The 21921-nt window shown below is 39.2% G+C and overlaps 1 protein-coding gene across 1 annotated transcript in view; it reads right to left on the reverse strand.

The window, feature by feature from the left end:
- Nucleotides 1-21921, reverse strand: part of RIT2 (Ras like without CAAX 2) — a 269115-nt gene that overhangs the window by 141805 nt on the left and 105389 nt on the right. Inside the window, exon 3 of the mRNA XM_075066825.1 lies at nt 1740-1813. Coding sequence (XP_074922926.1) covers nt 1740-1813 — 74 coding nt within the window. The remainder of the gene's footprint in view (nt 1-1739; nt 1814-21921) is intronic.

Consider the following 21921-nt stretch of genomic DNA (forward strand, 5'->3'; position numbering starts at 1 on the left):
AGGAGAACTGTAACTTGGCTGGTAGCTCTTCAGATTGCCTGGCCAACTCTGAGACTCTGAGACCGCTGAGCCATGGCTTGCTCACTAGACCTGCAGGCCCCAAGTGAAACTCTTTACAACTATAATAAATTATTGTAGAGAATATAAAAATAGAGAAATTTCCTCCTTTTAACCTTTTTTAAAATAATAATTCTGATGCAACAGCCTGCTTCAGTCACTGTAGCTCAGTAGACATGGTCGACATTGAGTTATGCTCTCTTAAAACACATACTCACTCAACCACATATAATGCATTCACACAAACAAAGCTAAAAGTTTGGTTCAAATCCTCAGCTGGCACAAGTCAGTATAATCAATGAAGTCAATGGAGCTGTGCTGATTCATATGAGCTGAGAATCTGGCTCTCTAACTCAATAATAGTTCTAAACACTTTTAAATTGCTCCACAAGTCTGTGTATGTTTTACACTCTTTGTTGTTTTTTAATAGACAAGGAAACTGAGCTGTGGCTTCTCCATACGCTACAGTGCAAGTCAATGGCAGCGATGACAGAAGAACATTTGTGTCCTGATCCCTAGTCTGATGTTCCATCTACCAGACCATGCTCCCTGAATCACTAAAAATCAGCAAGTTGTGAGATAAGTGCAGAAATGTGGGTTGCTGGGCCATCTTTTGAGAATTTTTACCTCATCTCTTGGAAATCACAGTGGGTGGTGAAGCTTGATATTTAGGGTGAGAACTTAAAAAGTACTCAGTGTTCATCCTGTCACTTAACTGGGCAAGTGTTAGATGGACACTGAGTACTTTAGGAAAATCCTTTTAATTGTTATGTTTGCCTTATATCTTTGCAGCAAGTATATCAAAATCAGTATTTTTATACATAGGAAAACAAAAAAAAATGTCACTTTCAGATTTTCCTACTGCCTTCTTCTAGCTAAAATCATGACAAGAGTTTTGTTCACTAGGAAGGTGAGATTTTAGGGGGAGAGAACCAAATGACTGAAGTGGCTGAGAGGACCTCCAAAAATCTGGAGTAGGCTGAAACAGGCAATAAACTTTCTGCGGAGTGCCCTAGTGCTTTCCAGTTGATATATAACAATGTGGTCCTCATAGATTTTCCAGTAGAACAGTAGAGCAAGATTTACAACATTCATCTAACTATGCACTCCCTACAGACTGACAGAGGTGAATCCACTGTATAACTGTTTCACATAGTGCTGTGCTTGATTTTATTCTATTTTTTCTTTAACCTTACTGTATAATAATAATAATAATAATTAATAATAAAAACTTCCTTGATTGATGTCCACAGACATTTATCACCAAACCATTGGCAATGGAATTTAAGAGAGAGGGGAAAATATAAATAAATTGCATGGTATAAGTAAACTACAAAATATTGGTATTATTGACTAGAAACATCAGAAATATTAAGATTAAATGTGCAGTAACATTTATGCATGTCTTTATTACAACACACTCTCCATGTGCATATGTGAAAAACCTTTATTGTACTAATCATTTGCTCTAATGTTGCCTATCTCTACTGGTGAAGTAACTGAGTCACATTATATTTCTGATACTCCCCTTGATCTCTTTTGTACTAATTCTCACATGTTGTGCTGACACTTCTCCGTACTTTAATAGTGAAGCTTGTCTCCATCCTTGTGACTCATATATTGGAGGTTAAGGTCTCTGCTTTTACCTCTGTTACAAAATTATATATTAAGAGACTACTCACCTGTCCAGCAGTGTCTAGAATGTCCAAGTAAGCTGGTTCATCATCTATTCGTACTTGAGTTTTATAAGCATCCTCTGAAAAACACAAGGCAATAGGGGCAGCTTAGCAAGTAGAAAAAGAAATAAATTTGCAGACTTAGAGTGGGATTTTCAAAAGGTCTCAGTTTCGGCTTCTGTCCCCACACACTGAAGGCAACTATTGATTTCAGTGGCAGCAGAACTAAGGCAATGCTGAGGCCTTTTAAAAATCGCACCATAAGTCCAAAGTTAGAGCTTATAAGGAACTTAGGAAAGGAGAAATGAGCCATGCATTTTTATTACAATTCTCCAATACACTGAACGAGTGAAATTCACTCCATGCAGAAAGCTTGCCCAAAACCAATGTACCATTTAATCCCCACTGATGCGTAGGTCGTCTTCTGTCTCACTGCCCAAGTGTGAATTTCACCTAATAGGAATAATACCATGCACTTCCATAGTGGCTTTCATCCACATACCTCAAAGCCCTGAACAAAAGACCATTGGAATTAGTGGAAAAGACATTTATTGGCTTCACTGAGGTTTGGATCAGCCCCTCGGTAGACATTAATTAACCACCCCTCACAACATCCCTGTAAGGTGGGCAAATAGATTTATTTTTTAATAAATCATTTCAGTATTCTCACCCTTAACCAAGGGCAGCTCCAGGCACCAGCATGCCAAGCGTGTGCCTGGGGCGACAAGCCATGGGGGGCGCTCTGACGGTTGCCGAGAGTGCGGCAGGCAGGTTGCTTTCAGCGACATGCCTGCAGAGGGTCCGCTGGTCCCACATTTTGACGGACCTCCTGCAGGCGTGCCGCTGAATCCATGGGACTGAGGACCTCCTGCAGGCGAGCCGCAGAAGGCAGCCTGCCTGCCGTGCTTGGGGCGGCAAAATATCTAGAGCCACCCCTGCCCTTAACCACTGTGCTTGGTGGACCATTCTATTCACCCTTGGTTTGTCAAGCTAAATATATTTTTAAAGCACTAGCTAATATTTGTGTATGTTGTTTTGCTCAAATTTATATTTCATTCCTCTCTCATTGTTTATATTCTCCTGTTAAGGCTAAATGGAGCCAAGGCATTCGACAATATTTATATTGGAAATAATTGTAGAAATTATCTGTGCTGTTTAATTAAATGATAATGAATGGCAGACTGTGTGGTTATGCTGACTGATGGAGTACCTTGGCTGTACCGCGACGCATGAGGTGAAGACAAGCACTTTCAATGCACCAGAGAAGTGTCATTAATCACCATGAGCATATGGTCAGCAGTGTCCTATGGCTTGAGGGTGCAAGCCCTCTACAGTCAGAACTCCCATTGAAATCAATGAGAGTTCCAGGGACAGAGAATTTTCAGGACTGGGTCCTTAATGACACTACATTGTGGGTAGCAGGAAATATAAATAGTACATTCAAACTCATTTCTTAGAGATGTTGAACTCCTCAGTTACCCAAATATTATAATAGCTTATATAAAAAAAAAAAAAAAAAAAAAACCAGCAAAAAACCCCCCCAACATTAAGACTACACTAGGGCTGTATGGTAAAGTATGCACAAATGAAGAATGGCCAAAGTAAATGTTGCTTCAACAACCTTAACTCTGCCCCATTCTGTGCACACGTTACCATTTAGGGTATGTCTACCCAGTAGAAACTTTGCTCAGACTAGCCTACCTGAGCTATCTTCAATCCAATTAATGTGGTTAACAAACAGTAGTGAACAGCACAGCGCAGCACAGCATGGATTCCAGAGTGGGCTAGTGAGTAAAATGTGCACCCAAGATCCATTCCGGACTTATGCTGAAACCCACACTGCACCGTCTTCACTGTTTTTGGTACCTATGCTAGCTGGGTTCAAGCTGACTAAGGTAGGCTACCCTGAGCACAGCTTTGGCTGTGGAGGCGTACCAACATCTTTAATGACATAATCTCACACTATTATTTCCTATTTCAGGCTCACATTCAGCAAACTATTGACACACGTGCCTGACTTTAAGCAAATGAGTATTCCCATTGGCAATAGAATTACTCACGTGCTTGAAGTTGAGTATGTGACTAAGCACCATGCCTTATCGGGGCCTCATCATCCAATCCAATGTGCAGTGTGTCAATGGATATCTTTCCATTGAGTGTTGAGAGTGTTCCTCAATTTGTAGGCTGTATAATACACAGTACATGAAATAGCACAATATTTTAACTACCCTATCTAGATGTGAAAGGGAAGGTTGCATGCAGTGCCACTGCTTTCTGTCAAGCAAAAGTTAATACAAAATAATTTATTCCCTCAATGTAAGTTTAATTGTGAATATTTTAAAATAATTATTTTAAATGCATTGTATGGGCTTTTATGTAATGTGTGTCATCCTCCCAACTCCATCCTGGCTCTGTTGCTTCACCCTTTCCAGCCCGCATGTTGCAGTTCAATTTCTGCTCTCACTTGGACCAGTGTAAATTCAAAGTCTCCTGACTTCAGTGCAGTTACTTCACATAAGCACTGTTGTAACTGAAAACAAAATGAAGGCAGAAATGAGGAAAGAGCCCAAAACACTCGCTACCAGAGATGTGCTGGAGAGACCCTCTTGCTAACAAAACCACCCATAAGCTTCCACGAAGAAGAATCTCAGCTTCCAATGTAAAATAAATACATAAATAAATAAAGTGCTGATACTCCACTGTGTTACTCTAGCTGAATTCCAGTGGAATTCTGCTGGAATCAACAGGGTTCCTCCGGTGTACATCTGGAGCAATACAATCTGTATTATTTCCTACCTAACATTTTTGTTGTATTTTTGTGAACTACACTGTGCTCTGAGCAGAGGTTTGAGCTGCTCTCAACAGTGTCCAAGTGTTTGACTTCAGTGAATCTCTGTGCATGGATCTGATTTAGTTTAAGAGAAAAAGCAGTAGATGGGTGAAACAAACATATGACAGTGTGAACTGAGCCACAGTGGTGGGGCATGACACAGTAATTCAAACATAGACCATCTGCATACAAAGTTTGTATGTATAATGAGCCAATCAGTGGTAGCAATATCTAAACCATCACAATCTAAATTAGAGTAGAAATATTGTTATGGCTAGTTGAAAATTTTCTGTCAATTCTTTTTGGACAAAAACCTGGGTTTTCAACTAAACAAAAGTTGTCACAGAAAGTGTTCGCATTCCTTGGGGGCAGGGGATGATTTTTTAATTGGAAAACCAAAAGCCACAACACCAAAAAATTTAAGCTGATTTTTTTGGGGGGGAGGTGTTAAGATTTTTTATGAACATTAAAAATTTTTCATGGGGGAAAAACATTCTAACTGTCTCTATTATAAAGAGTATTATCAATTATTTTATTATTAACTTTTTCTTCCTTCTATTGTTCTCTCATTTCAGATGAAAGGGAACACTTTTTGAAGTGAGTTTAACATACTGTGCTGTCTTGACACCACAGTTGTCTTTTGTATTCTTTAAATATTTTGTATTAGTTTTTGAGATTCTTGTTTTCCTAAAAGATTTACGGAATCTTTCCTTCCGCCTTTTTTTTAACCATGCCAACGATAGGGACATAGTTCTGGAGATAGGAGCACATTCATTTCTTCAAATTGGAACTGCCTTAAATTTTATCTTAGCACCAGCTAACCTGGGTTCATAAAAAAAACTATCACACAGCTTTTTCTGCTGCAAGCCAGCAACCTCTTTATGGCAAATTGACTTGGATGGGCTACAACCAAAAAGAAATTTGGAATGGACTTTTCATGTGCATCATAAAGGCATGTTCTATTTCCTGAAATCTAGGTGACCTGCCTGGTTTCTGCAGTAGTTAATGCTGTCCACATCCAGGACATCAGATTTCCCCCTTTCCTCTCTATCTTCCACACCATCAATCATATGCACTTACAAACAATCAGTGACTCCCTTGTATACCCAAGCCAAAATATATTTTATTTTGATAGTTGGGTGCCAGATGAGCAGAAGGATGTTCAGTTCAATCAGTCAGACTCTGCAGGTCTGCATCTTTTTGCTTTCATTGTGTGCCAAAAGAAGAACAGATGACCCTCTCTTGATGTGCATATATTACCTGCTACACTCTCATGTAGGCTCCTGGATTCTTACACACATAAGGCCTGATTCTAAACCTCATCCTGTAATGAGTAGTCACATTGTCTCCAGTAAGACCTCCAGTAAAAGTAAGGACTATTCAAGTAAGAAAGGCATCTGGCATGAGGCCCAACACCCCATATCAGGCAATGGATGTAAATTACCTTATGATGAGATAAGGTATGTATACCCTTGGAAATCAGTTAGCAAATTCTGCAGGGCTTGTAAAGTTCTACAGCTAACTTGCATATAATCGTACTTATATAAATATGTAAGCACACAAAGATGTGTATTTGGTGATAAACTCAGCTTAGCTAGAGTGGAATTACCTACTTTCATTGTCTTTCCCTTGCTTTTTGTGTGTGAAGAATTTGTGCAGACAGGAATATCCTTTAATAATAGGGTAGGAAAATAGGAATGACCATGTTGATCCACCCAATAGTCCATCTATTCAAGTATCCGGTTGCCAATACTGTCCAGTAACACATATTAGTATATATCATCCCAGTGTGTATGAGTAGTTCTGAGTATTCCTTCCACTGTTTGTTATTTTAAATTTGTCAGCACTGAATTACCTAGGCCCTTTCACCTAGCTTTGTTAGATTCTTCTACTTAGTCTTTACCCTTATTAATTTTGTGTCATCTGAAATCCGGCCACTTCATTGTTGACTACCTTTCACAGATCATTAGAGAATATATTAAACAACTATTCCTAGCAGAAGACTCTGGTTGCTGATTGCTTGTAGAATAGACAAGAGATCACCACAACTTTCTGGTACCCCAGACCTCACACACTGAATCTATCTTTGCTATAACCAGACAGGACCTTCCTGTATCTCTGGTGTAGTTTGGCTTTTTAATAAAATACAAGTTGAAAAGTACTGTTACATTCAGTGCTGTCAATACTACACTTCTAGTCTTAGTGTGATAAACAGAATACAGTGTAGGCTTTGGGAAGACTAGAATGGTGTCAGGGGAAATAATGTGTAGTTGCATGTGTTTTTGCTAGTCATAAGGGCATATTGTAAATGGATTTGGTCAAGGTCACACAGGAAGTCTGTGATGGAGAAGGGAATTGCATCTGGATCTACTGAGACTCAGGATAGCATCCTAACCACTGGACAACTAGTAGTAGTTTGGGAATCAACTATCTCAGTTTTCAATTCCTTTGTTTAACTTCACTGATGTTCTAGCTGCCATGCAATCAGGGCCGGCTCCAGGCACCAGCTCAGCAAGCAGCTGCTTGGGGCGGCCAATGGTGAGGGGCGGCAGGTCCAGGTCTTCGGTGGGAATTTGGCAGCGGGTCCCTCACTTCCTCTCGGAGTGAAGGACCAGCTGACAAATTGCCGACGACGACTGAAGCGACGGCGGTAGTGCTGCAGATCGCAATCATGGGATTTTTTTTCTTTTTTTCTTTTTTCCCCCTCTTTTTGCAGCTTGGGGCGGCAAAAACCCAGGAGCCGGCCCTGTCAGTAATAAAAGCTAACAGCTTCTTTCCTCCTAACAGGTCACTCTGTTTTGTTTCTCAGCTAACCATAATATCCCCCCTTTAAAGTCATTATGTACCCTTCTTAAGCATCTGCTCTCAAATTAAGCTTCTCCTTCTTGTTGAGCTGCCCAGTGGCTCAGCTATCTGTACTGCAGAGCAAAACTGATAACACACAGCTGCTGAAGGAGCCTGATTGATTTGTAGATAGGTAACTTACTCATTAATTTGCTCAATGGTCCCAAATGCAATTCAGTGCCTTCCAAGTTCTAGTATGTGTTTCCTGGCACACTTTCTATCTCAGAGCTGTCTGTAAGTACACACAAAACTATCTTTCTCCCTCAACACCTGCTTCTAGGCGTATTCCTTTGTTTCCCTTTCTTTCTTTGCTGAAAGTCAGCAGAGATGGGTGCACCTTAGCTTCTGTTCGGGTGTTGATTTTCTGTAGTCATAAAAAGAAACATCATTAATGGTGAAGGGGGTTGAGCAAGAGGACCCAGTGGGGTATTTTGAGGGTTGTCGTCTCCCATTTTGCATGCTATCAGACAATATATTACTAAGCAAATCAGAAGAGAAGAGCCCACTTGCTCTGCTCTCACAACTAGCAGAGGCACCAGAAATTCTGAAAGTGGCCCAAGTGAAAAATGAATCTGCAGCAAACTAAGTGGGATGGGAAATGTCTGAAAGTATGATGGTCATGCGTAGGGGATGGATAGACAGTGAGAGGGAGGTAGAATATAGTGTTGGACATGCAATCCAATGTAAAAGCTTCTTTTTCAGATTACTGATGTCAAGAATGTTAGCTCAAGATTGCCAGAAATCCAAACTGAGTACTACATTCTGTTTTTGTACTGCACCTAGCACATGGGGCCCTGGTCCATGATTAGAACTCCTAGGTGTTACAACAATATAAATACATAATCAAAGCTGTTTAGGTTTCTGAGGGAGTCTAAATGAATACCGTTGGGGTATCATTAAAACTAACTAAAAACCAAGGCCTAAAAACCAGAACACTTAACATTTTATAACAGGAAAAATATTGATAAGATATAGCAATACAAAAGTAGAAAGGTTTTGGACTTTGAGTAAAATAAAAAATCCCCCTGACAAATTAGTGTTTGCAGAGGTTAAGAAATGTTGACATTAAAGAACCACAGCGTCCTTTCTAAAATGACTCTTCTAATAGATTAAACAGGAGGAAATATACTTATGAAAACACACACTGATCTATAACATTAAAATGAAGGGTTGCTAATGATAAGATTAAAAGCTTGTTAGGTATGTTTTTAATAAATTGTAATTATGGATATTGAGGAACTATAAATAAGGTAACACACAGGCCAAAGCTTTGCCTGGCATGAGTGTATTTTTGTTAATTTCCCTTTGATACAATTTGCTGATTGGTTTAAAATGATATTGTTGGCAAGGTAGGTAACCTGTTGTGCTGGAAGATGTAAGTAAGAGATACAAACATGGAAAGATAAACAAAAATTCCCTTGTTCTGGGAACTTAGAAACAGGGCGACCCAGGGCAACATGACACAAAACTATATATTCAGCAGGAAAATTGTAGGCAATAGGTGATTAATGATTGCACATGCATAATGTACAGCTTATGTAAAATTCACTAGATAATGTGTTGAATACTGATTGAAGGAAAATTAGGTAATGGAGAATGTGAAAATGTATAAGAATACATATAAAAATGGGCCCCAAACTAGAGAAACGCTGGATCAGAAACTGAAGAATGAGACTGAAGGATCAGACCACGAGATCAGGGGAGGTGACAACCATCATGGAAGAAGGGAGGACTTTACAGTGCTCCAGAATGAAGTAATTTGGGCACATTTAGCTATTCCCTCTTGTCTGTTATTACTTATTGGCATAAATGCATGTCTCATATGGTATCTAGACAATAATTCTGTCTGAAATTGTATTAAATAAAGGCAAAATTGATAAAGCAGAAATTGGGTGGATGTGTTGATTCAGTTTCCTACTCTACACTCCCGACAGATATGTGATAAATGCCACATATGCAGTGGATACCTGCAATGTGAAGTAATACCCAACACCTACTACAAAGGGCTCAGGACTAGAAACAGATTTAAGACACAGATTTCCTGATTCAGATCGGAACATCCCAAAGTTTGGGGTGATGGAATGATTGATAATGTCTCTAGTACCCAGTAAACCTGGGCTGGTTTATGAGATATATGCAGCATTCCACCATTTCATTCTGAGGTTGCAGGCATTGTGCTTTCATGTTCAGAGTCAGAATGGGCTCGGATCCCAGTGGCAACGTTCACAGGAATCCTTGGAAAGCAGAAACACTAGGTTTTGCTGCCCAACTCTAATTAGGGCTCACACAATGGAGACAAAAAGCTAGAAAACAAAGTGCCATCTCTTTTTTATGGAACAAACAAGGACAAAAAGCAAAATGGAACATGTAAAGAGCATGTGAACAAAAAGAAGCCAACTGGGGTCCCTGCATCTGGAGGTATATTAGCTGACAGAGATTTACTGGGAATATCTGCTAAAAACAGCACATGATGCTTCAGATCTATTACTGCACAGCAGTGACTATAACAACAGCAAAAATGAAAACAGTAAGGTCCTTTATCAGATCACAGAGAGCTGCTTCTAGGCAGTAGCTCTGGAAATTTCAGGGCATTTGCTTAATATTCAGCAAGTACACATCTACTTAGGGGTCACGCAGAACATATTGTATGTGCAACTGAAAAAAAAAAACATTTATCACAGCCTCCTCTTCTCCACATAAAGGGTAATAGTCTCCTACTGCTATCAGCTTGTGGCATTACCACTTTAGGTCAGGCAGTAGACATTTGTGCTGCAATGCTGGGGATCCTGCATTTAAATCCAGGTGACAACTCAGGCAGGGGCTTGTTGCACAGGTCCTTGATTTGAGAATGCACATCTAGCATGAGGGAGCTTATACAAGCTCCTCTTATTATTTACTATTTTTTCCTATTTTTTTAAAGATTTTAGAGTCCCATGAGAATTTTAGGTCCTTCACAGAAAATCCATTACAGATGACTCCCCATCTCAAAGTGTTTAGAATCTCAATTGTGGACTAACAAACAGGTGAAAATAGAACATCCTCCGGGAGGGAGAGGGATGAAAAAGAGCCCGGGGGTATGGAGATAGGATTACACAAGTGTTCAGCTAGGGTGACACTTGCACATGATACAGAAGGAGAGCACAAGCCAGTCGGGAGAGGGCGAGAACAGGCAGAGCAGTCAAACAGGAGTGGGTATACAAGAATGTTTCTGGGCTGGCCCCATAGATTTCATAATGGAAGGCACACTGGAGTCCTTGCCTGGAAAGGGATGTGATGCTCCCCGAGGCTATCCAGGGTCATGAGGCACCTCGCTATCACCTTCCCTTGGCATGAAGAAGCCTTGTCTGTGTCTGACATGGCTCAGTGCCCCCATCTCCACGGGCAACACAAACACTCCCGCCTAGGCCTAACCAGACATGCTGTCACAGGTTAGCAATTGGCACACCACAACCCTCAATTCCTCTGAGCATCTCCCTGGAGCATCCAGCCCCTGGTCCACTGAACACTCAGTATTCACAGATTTACTGTTTCCAAGGAAACAGTGCAGGACAGCTTACCAGTTTCACTGCAGATCACTGCACCTCTCAATACACAGCACTGAGATATGTTTACAGTGAAAACAAGTATAAGTTTATTTAACAAAAGCACAGACCTTCTGGTGGTAACAAGTATTGGAAACAAATGGCTACACAACAAAAAAAATTGTAACAAATTTTACAGCTTAGACTTAATTAGCAAGATACTGTCATGTCTTGTAGAGTATTGCTCACCCCAATTCCTTGCCGCGCTTTACATCCAGGCTGGCTGTGACCCTCATTTCGTGAGGCAAGCCCGTTTGCCTCCTAGGTGAAGGATTCAGTGTGCCCTTTACTAATCATTTGTCCTATTTATAAACAGGTCCCCCCTCCCTGTGCTGTTTGTTTCTCCCCGTAGATTTCACAATATCCTAATTGGCACCTGGCTCAGTTTGCAAGTAGGCATACATTGTGAGGCACACAATACACCAGGCACAAATGGCCAGACAGGGAGATATTGATCAGTTACCTCCTGCCTGAAAGGAACATCTGTGAGCTATGTCACCCCCCCGTGACCTTCCTTCACTCCAATTAAGAACATAATTTTCAGTATATATACACAACTCCTTAAACGCTATCTGTACATACATTTCTGAATGATTATGATACCTGTCCAACGGGCTGCTGGCTCTCAGTAGAGACCTCACGTGCTTTCCTTTGGTGAACTATTATGCACATGTCCAACCCAGGGGATCTCTGTAAAACCCTATGCATCCCTGTGCCCTCTTCCACTTGGCAGAGTTCCTGGGTCACCAGAGGCCATGGGTTAGCTGGTCCCTGCTCACTGAATAACAGAGATGGAGGGGGCTGTGGATGCTATTCTAGCTCATAGGCTTCTCAGAGGGATGGATTTCACCTCCCTAATGTTTTAATACTCCAGCCATATTGATTCCCCCTGTGGCAGCTTCTCTAGTCTATCAGAGGGATTAGCACTTCCAGGTCCTCTGCCCCACCTGCCTGTAGTGACTTGCCACAGGATTTATGGAAAAAATAGTTCTGTGGCCCCTCCTTTGGCCTACCCCCAGCCTGGCCTCATTATGGCTTTCAATACCAGCCTAACAAAGAACCTTGACTTGGGTGCCCAAGGGGCCCAGTGGGCCCAGTACAGTGCCCATGTGTGGGGCTAAATGGTGCCAAGATCCTTCCGCTAGTTATCACTACCATAGGTGAATTTCACTCTTCTGTTCTTACAGTGATGTATCTGTTTCCCAGGAAAATTACAATTTTGTATTGCCTACAGCAATGGAGGTAATGAATACCAATGAGGGCAAAATTCTGTCTAGGTGTAAGCTAGCTGACTTCAGTGGAGTCAAGGCTGATGATACCCACAAATATGTCTCTCTCTCTTAAATGATTATGCCCATAATAGGGGTCATTCTAAAAAGATTCTTTCCATTACACATGTATTGTCTTGATTCTATTTTCATCGTGCTTTCTTTCCTGTTGCCGACTCTGACAAATAAATGAGTCAATATTAAGTGTGTAGCTTCCTGTTAGAGCCCAATAAAGAGAGGAAGGATGATTAAGCCTATTAAAACCTATTAGGAGGGTTTGACATATATTCCATATCGGGAGTTCAGAGAAGCCCTGAGCTGGATAATATAAGCAGCAAAACAAAGTGATTTCCCAACATCAATGAATCACATTCTGCAGGAGAAAGAGAGACACATATTCCTCCTCAGCTATTTTTTTTCCCAATGTTAAACTTAAAATTAACTCCAAATAAACCAGTCATATTGCCCGACATATTAAAACTAATTAAGCTTTCTAAATACAGTAGATCTCACACAGCTGTACAGCTTAATTAACTGATAAGAAAACAATAGGCATACAAACAGTCGTGGAAAAGGAAACAAAGGAATAAGTGAATCATTTCAAAATTACCCTCCTTATCCTTAAATCCTGCCATACCCTTTCATGAAGTATCTCACGGTCTGAGGGTAAAATTTAAAATGCATGTAAGTTATTTCAGAGCCCAAATCTCATTTCCAAGTGAATTAGGCACCTCAGAGCCTAAATCCCAAGTCACTTTTAAAAATTGGACTTTTCAAATTTTTCTAAGTGGTCTCTAGGGGTGTGTCTACACTGCATACTAAGCCCAAGTCTGTGGGACCCTGGCTTGTGGACTCAGTGTTTCCAAGGCCATCCTTGAGATTCCACTTTTCACTGTAAACCTGGGTTTACAACTGCTGGACCCAGGTCTCACACTTCTGACTTGGATCTGCAGCATGACCTGTGTCCACATGGCAAAATGACAGGGCTTGGACTGGAGTCTCAGTGAGACTCAGGCTCTGACCTACCCCAGTAGCAGATTTCTAGGACCAGATCCTGAGTGTTTGCTGACCCGAGTCACACTGATTTGTATGTGGATGGGAGGAGGGCTTGATTTCAAACCTATGTCAGAGCTCAGGGTTAGTGTGCAGCAGTGGTTATAGTGTGGATGCTGACAGCCATTGAACCAAACTGTAAACCCTGTGTATGATGGAAACCACTTCAAGCCAGGGGATGTGGCTGCACCCCCAGCACTCCTAGTTCCAGCACCTGCGGTGTGCAGTGTAGACATACCCTATACTTCTTCCTCCCAAGCCTATGTTCCAAGCTCTGCTACTGACCAGCTGTGTGACATTAGGCAGGGCACTTATTCAATCTATGCCTCAGTTTGCCTGTCTGAAAATGGGGATAATTATACTGACCTTTCGTGGTATATGGTCTGTCGAAGACCATGGGAGTCCTTCAATAGATTTCAGTGAGCTTTGGACCAGTACTTACAAGGTATGGGTAGAAAAATTGAAAAAGATGCCACAATCTCTCTAAGTCTTAATAGCAAAAACCATGGGGATTGCTGTTAAAAGAATGCACTGAGAACTGGAATCAGAAAAACAGGTTAATAGTGTGTATGTTTTAACCCTTGCTCCTCAAAATACCAAAAGTTTACATTAAAGTTGTTAGGAAAGATTTAATATGAACAATCACAAAAACTTGAAATGACAAAATAAAGAGAATTCTATGAAAATGAAAATGGGATAGGATACATAAAAATAGCAATATAAAAAGCAGAAATGTTTTGGAATAGGGTCAAAGTATATTTTAGAAAATGAAAGTAAATACGGTCAAGAACATAAAAAGAAAAATAAAATACAATTGAGCTATGGGGAAAGGATACAAACGAGCAATTGAAAGGCCAATAAGATAGAGTTAAAGGCACTAAAAAAAAACAATAGTACTACAAATAGATCGATGGATGGATAACTATAAAATGGGAACAGAGGTATTACAATCAAAATGAAATATGAAACTTCAAAATGTGAATGGGTTTAACAATCAATTCAGAACAACTGAAAACAGAAAAGGGTTAGGAAAGAGGAGTGAGGGGATGATCAAAAGTACAATAAAATAAAAATTGAATTCAGGGAAAGGACTTCAGAATAAGCAATGATCCAACAACAGTCATGAGCTAAGCAATGAAAACTCAAAGGGTAATCACAGTGAAAGAGCAAACCCAGGCAACAGCAAGGAAGACATATTTGCAGAAGTAGTGGACGGAAGTAGGGATGAAACGAAGAATAGATTGAATGAATATTCTTGTGTATATTCCATTTCCTTTCTCCCTGATTTGTCTATTGAGGCTGTCAGGGATCCTGCATGACACAATTTTTTAACAGTCAACGTAATTAACCATTGGAGCAACTCACCAAAGATTGTGGTGGATGCCCCAACGTGGACATTTTTTAACTGAGATTGGATTTTTTTTCTAAAAGACTGCTCTCGTTCAAAAAGAAATTATTTCAGGAAAGTCCTATGGCTGGTGTTTTACAGGAGGTCAGACTATATAAGCACAATGATGCCTTCTGCATTATAACCTATGGATCAGTATGATCCCAAGAAAAGTTGTATTGAAGCCAGGGACTGCAGTTGTCCTCGTAGTTGTTTGTGATGTAGTACTAGAACCATAGCCTATAAGCAATTTGGGCTAATGATATATCAACATATGCATTTGTGAAGTGCTTAGCAAACTTTGTAGTGCTATAAAACAATGTAAATGCTAGACAGCAGTAACTGAAACTGATCCCTTTAACTTTTTCCATTGACAAGTATGACCGGAGTCCCAGGGGACCACACTGGAGTTACTCAATTAGAGTGAACTGCAAAGAATTGGGCAGACAATCCCCAAATCTGGTGGATATTCCAATACTTAGATATACCAAGGCAGCACAAAGAAGCCTCTATAATACCTTACTGGTTACCCAGAAGCCAACAACACAGTTCCCTTAAAGCAACCCAGCCTTAGGCCTCCACCCAGACAGCCAAGTCAATTATGATGAGGATTACTGAAAATCTTATTCATCCTATCAGAAAGTTCTACCAATGCCAAAGGATCACACACAGTACCTCACAGGTTAATTCATATTCCGGATCTTACTCAAATCCTTATTAACTGAATATTTAAATAAACTGAAATTTATTTAAAAAAGAAAAGAGAGACAGAATATTGGTTAAAAGATCAGTGTATATACAGACATGAGTACCATTCTTGAGATACAGATTCATAGTAGAGATGGTGAACTTTGCAGTTGAAAAGAATTCTTTGAGAATCAGGTCATAGGTTATAGTCCAATGTTTATGTTCAGAATGATTCCAGGTTAGGAGTGGAGATCCCAGCCTTTTGTCTTAAGCTTCCCCTGCATGAAGCATCAAGCAGGTCTGAGATAAAAAGGATCAGGACCCAAGGGTCTTTTACACAGTGTTCTAGCAGCCATTTTACCATACAGTCCTGGGTGAACAATAGGGTTTTGATGTAACCTTCTGTTTCCTACACCTCACCGGTAATTAACTACATGGATTAACATAATATAATTTATCCATTAGGCAGTCTATCACAAGCTTTAAAGAGACATATAGATAATGACATTATTTCACCCAAGATTATCTAAATGTTAATATTCCCTTTTGATCTCTGAATCAATCTCTATAGTGACAGACAGTAACTGTCTGTTTACATGGCTAATAATCTAACAAATTATAATTAAACACATACAATTAGTATCACTCCCAATACTCTAATACAGGTTTGCATTTCAAAGTTCCAGCCTATCTAACATGGAATGGCCCTAATTACCATTCACATACCTTTCTAAAGTGTCTCTACAGGTTGACTCTGGGCCATTTAGCCTGCAGGATGCTTAACCTTTTCTGGCCATGCGTTACACTTTGTATAAGATTTGTTGCAATTATATAACAGTGGTAGCAACAATGATTTGCATGGTCAAATTCTAATTAGCTAATATCATAACAAGTTTATATGCCTATAATCATTTATGGGGATTATTGTATATTAAACTAATTTGAGGGAAAATCTCATACTAAGACCTTTCTCCCCAACCGTTAGAGAGAACAGACAAGTGCATGCTTTACCTCATATAATTCAATTCTGTTCTGGAGAGAGTTTTTACTGAGATTCAGAAAGGAATTCACTCCCAGAGTTAATTAAGGTCTTGGCTTTTCTATCAATTCTTTCTCCCTTCCTTCCCCAAAGTGATAGTTTTAGCTGGAATATTTTGTGTTGTGGGACATGGACTGGAAAATATACCAGCTGTTGATAACTTTTGGTCACCACTAGAAGCACTCAGATAGTAGTGAAGTTAGAATAAATAAAGTGTGTTTTGTGTATAATTTGATGAAAAGTGCCAAAATCTGTTTAAATAATTTGACCCACTCTGGTCTCTACCAGTCAGGGAAATATTTAAACAGGTGATTCAGGGCTAAAATATTACATATGCTGAACCATCAAACGAGCCATCTAATCCCTATGTATGACCTTATTCTACAAACATGTGTGTAAGTAACTTAACTCATATGAATAGTTTTATAGGGCAGAACCCACAGCTCAGGGATGTTCCATTGATGTCAATGGGCTCTGGATAGAGCCCATAGGTCCCAATCCTGCGCACATTCAGTCTTATGCTAAACTTTACTCATTACAGTATCTCCACTGATGTTAACATGACTCCTTACGTGAATTAAGATACTTGCATGCGGACATTTTAGCAGGACCACATTTAAAAGAAAAAATATGATTCCCGATGAATGTTGTTTTTTTTGCAAAGGGATTCATTTACAAGGCTAGCTCAAGTGAACTCTTGAGTAGCATTTGCTCATCAGTCTGAAGCCATTTGCAATATAGATAAGAATAAAATAATAAAATAAAACAATTCCATTATTTTCTTTGCTGCCAAGAAAGTGTCAATTAATTCAAAGATATACATGAACAAAGTGCTCTTGGTTAATCAAAACATGTTCATTAATAGGGGTCTGATCACACACATCTTGATGTATAAAAATAACAGGTAGCAATTTCACTATTCTGAAAACTCTGTGTTTGAGTTAGAGAGTGGGAGGATCTGACAACTATGAATTCACTTATTATCATTTTAGGGGGAGTAATTAATAAGTTTACATCTATCTGTCTATTAACAAGGGTGGGACGCTGGATTTAGCCAGATGAAGAAGGTTACTGGCTTCCATGAGAAAAGGATAATGGAGACATTAGTTCTGTAAGAACACATTTTGCAGTAGGAGAGTTAAATCACCCATCTCTTAGAAATTACAAAATGGGAAGCATACATTGGTCTAGCTGTGTTGTCTCCAATGAAGTTCTATGGATTTCAGTCAGCTGAGGATCAGGCTTCATAATATTATTTTCTTTTTGTGAGAAACTGAGAGAAAGAACTTCATTTTAATTTTACAAAATGTTCTACCTGACATTCCCTAATTAAGTCAAAGCAAGCACACTGTTAATTGAGATACAGGCTTTCAGCATGTTTTACTTGCTGTATTAGCAGCATCTAACAAATATATAGTTTATGTACAACAGATGATTTCTGTTCTGGGTTCAGTTTCTCTAGATTCTGATTAAGGCAGATACTGATATAAAAGAACTTTGATCATGCTTTGTTTGCTGAGAATATCCTTAAGCACAGCTCGGATTTCATTATAGTAACGGTAGCTGAGCAGCTTCCTTTTCATGCTCCCCGAATTTTAAACTAGCTAACTGGTGCTTGTGAGTTCTAACTATGTTAGTGCATTGTTATATACTATTTATGATTTGGTTTTGACTGTTTGGTGCAGACGCACTATTAAACCAGGCTGTGTAAGAAGAATTGAAGGGGACAAATACTGTGCTTTGATTCTCTCTTGACATTTTTCTCAGCTGGGGGAAAACGGAACACAAAGAGAAGACTGTTTCTTAAATCTAACACAAAGAAAGTAATAGGGCGAATGGAAGAAATAACAACCATGAACAGTTAAGAGCTAGGGATGAGATTTGCAGAGTGGCTAAGTAGCACAAATCTCTCATGCCACCATTATGAATTAAGAACCCTCTCATGTCCTACCTGAACAAGCCAGATCTTGGATCCAAGTGTGTGGTAGTAATCAGGGCTACTCATCCACTTATTCACCTCCCTCGAGCAGGCAGGAGAGAAGAAGCGGGGAAATGATGGAGTCTTATCTCCAACCCTTATGCTCACTGACAGAGTAGTTGAACCAGTAGAAGAGGTAAGAATAATAATCATTTATAGCCTGTAAAGGTCAATGATAAATTACTACCAGCCCATCACTAGGAGCAAAGATGAAGCATGGGTGGGACTCTCACTCACAGGGGTCTGTCTGAAGCCCAGTGACTCCTAGGTCTGCTCCTGGGACAGTTTATGCATTACTGCTTTCTCAGAGATCTGGCTAAAGCCAGAACCTAGCGCCTAACCTTATACTTCATAGCACCTTCCCTCCTAGCATCTCAAAGCACTTTGACTATATTAATGGGTGTTACTATTGGCTAGTGCCACTGTGGTTAAACTGAATTCTCCAGTGCTAAACTTGCTCCACATCTTCTAATGGCATGAATAACTTGTGGTTTCATTTCGAGGCCTAAACACCAGAGAAGGGTTTCTGATTGACTTATCACCTTTGAGCAGGTGCATTGACAATGAAATGACCGTGGGAAAAATTACAAGTAGGAACAGCCCTCAGAGGGATCTTATTCCTGTTTTCATTAGAATGCTAGAATGTGTATTTGCCTGTCTGCAATAGTTTATATCATAGATATTAGCAAAGGAAAATTACTAGCTCAGGTTGTATTTCCTGAGCATATAAATAATCTGAGTGACAGCTGTCATTTGTTGCAAACAGCCCTCATGTAATTGCAAGATGAGTTACATTTGTAATGATATATTCAATTTGCCAATCCAATAGCTGACTGTACGTATGGCCAAGGCTCTCAAAAGGTTTGGAGGTCACTTTGAATAAGCATCCAGAAGGTCATTGGATGTTCTGTCCAATGCTTATGAGAAGTCTGTATGTAATCATTCAGTCTGAGAATTCGTCTCAGATTTGTGAATCATATTAGTTGCTGGTAACATTCTTATAACCACTTCTTTCTAAACCAATTGATTGTGGCTTTAATTATAACCAAAATGCTTTCAAAGATAAGTACACTGGGTTTGATGAGGACTGCATGAAGGAAAAGTCTGTACTAATGCACATAGCTAATAAGATAAGATGTAATCCTTCTCCTAATTTACTTCAAACTTTAGGAGCCACTAGAAGAAGATATAAAAGTTTATTACATCATGAAAACAAGAATATCTTAAATCATTGTGGAAGCAGCAGCTAAAGCAACAAATTCTTCCATGTTTTGGAAGATGATAGTCTTGGCTTTGGTACATATACTCCAGTTGAAGAACCCCATATTAATGATGAAACCTGGATAGCACTTTTTGGCCAGGTCTTTAATGATTCCTCCAACCAGTTTTTAATCTAATTCTTCCATAGTTCATGCAATGAGGAATCCTTTTGTTAATTTACCACTATGGCCTTCAGTAATGGACAGTGAAGGTCAGTCATTTATTTTAGTCCAATGGTGGGGAAAAAAAAAACTCCAGAGGAAGATTTTCTCTCTGCTGAAGTTTTCCAGGAGACTTTTGATTGGTGGATCTCAGTCTTGGCTAACTAACTGTCATATTTACTGTCATGATTCATAGTGGATGGATTCCATCTGACTGGTATAGTATCATAGTTTCTATTTTTTTAAAGGAAAATAGAAAGAGACCTGCTTCATATAGAGCTATTAGTCTATTAGATGTGGCAGGGAAAAATATTCCAGATTTTTTATTATCTGAACTTGAAATATGGACTTTAGATGCTAATTTACTACATGGGGAGCAGTTCAGCTTTAGGGCTCATCGAGCTACAGTTGAGAATTTTTTTAGTTTATTGTATATGTTTTATAAATATACTGTGGTTAAGGGTACTATATTGTAAGCTGCTTTCATAGATCTAAAAGTGGCATTTGATTCTATTAACCAAGGAAAACTCTGGGTAAAATTAAGAAGAATATGTATCAATCTAAGATTTTTGCATATGTTGGAGTGTCTACACCGGGGCAATATAACTAGGGTAAGAACTAAAGTTAATGGAGAACATACTAAAGTTTTCCCAACTTCTAGGGGAATATTCTAGTGCCTCTTCTTTTTAATTTATATATTAATGATGTGTGAATGTTTTAAAGGAAGATCATTTCTCTCCACCACAAATTAAGGGTAGATCTATCTGGGTGTCATTATATTACGATAGCATGGTTGTTTTATCACAAACTCCAAGAGGCATTCACCATTTGTTACATCATTTTTCCTATTATTGTAAATCTCACAACCTTGTTCTCAATTATAGTATGTCCAATATGTCTCAATTATAATATGTTCTGGGAAGAGCCCTCTGCAAATTGAGTGGAAGATAGAAGGCCACCTTGTAGAACGAGTCTCTGTTTTACTTACTTAGGGATAAAGTTTCATCTTTCAGGCCTTTGGTCCCTCTTATCGTAAAGACTTAAAACCAAAGGCCATTTGCTCTGCTTGAGGGTTGCTTTGTTTTACCTGCTCATATGGTGGGAACCAAGTTGTCTCAGTGTTAAGAATTTTTAATGTTAATGTAATATCGTAGATGCTTTGTGGGGCCAAAGTTAGGTTTATGAGCCAAATTTTAGCTTTCAAGAATGTTCAGAATAATTTTTTGAGGAAACTTTTAATGGTCTCAAATTCTACCCCTGCCTCATTTTTAACATTCCGAGGTAGATTATTCTTCTGTAAGTAGTAGAGCTTATATTGCTTTTCTTAAATTTTGGTCTAAGATCTGTACTCTTTCAGATTATAAATGGCCCTGTCTTTGCTTTCAGGAGATGGAAGAACAATATGTGTATTCCTTAATTCCATGGTATAAGACCCTTCAATTTATTATAATCAGATTGGGTTTTTCTATTGCTCACTTAGTAGCCACATCTTTTAATCAACATAACCAACTACTCAAACAGAGCGTGATAGATATTGACCAAAAGAAGATTGAGCTATGATTCATGATTCTATGTTTGCTTTTTGGTTTTTTATTTTGAAGATGGCCCACATTTTTGAACAAGTTATCAAACAAGTTTACATAAGACACATACTCATTTAAGATTCCAAACCATGGACACTGCTCACCTTAAAGATAGATATGGAAAAGTTCCTTCACATCTTCATTTTTGTTCACGTAAATCTGGAGCATTGGAAGATCTAACTCATGTTTTAGACTGTAGAATCTTCCAGCTTCTGATAGCACACTGGATTTTACCTCTTTTGTATAAAAAATAATCTTTATTACTATCTCAAGAGATAATGTTTTTTGGTATTTTCTCAGTCCCAAGCAGTTATCAAATAGGTGGCAATTTTTGCCCTTTTAGCATTGTGCAGAAGAGGTTTTTTATTAAGTTTTGATTGATGTTTTAATGCATTATATGAAAATTATATAGATTCATAGATTCTAGGACTGGAAGGGACTTTGAGAGGTATTGAGTCCAGTCCCCTGCCCTCATGGCAAGACCAAATACTGTCTAGACCATCCCTGATAGATATTT

The sequence above is a fragment of the Chelonoidis abingdonii genome, chromosome 6 (assembly GCF_003597395.2).
Source record: "Chelonoidis abingdonii isolate Lonesome George chromosome 6, CheloAbing_2.0, whole genome shotgun sequence".
In the NCBI taxonomy this organism is placed as follows: domain Eukaryota; kingdom Metazoa; phylum Chordata; order Testudines; family Testudinidae; genus Chelonoidis; species Chelonoidis abingdonii.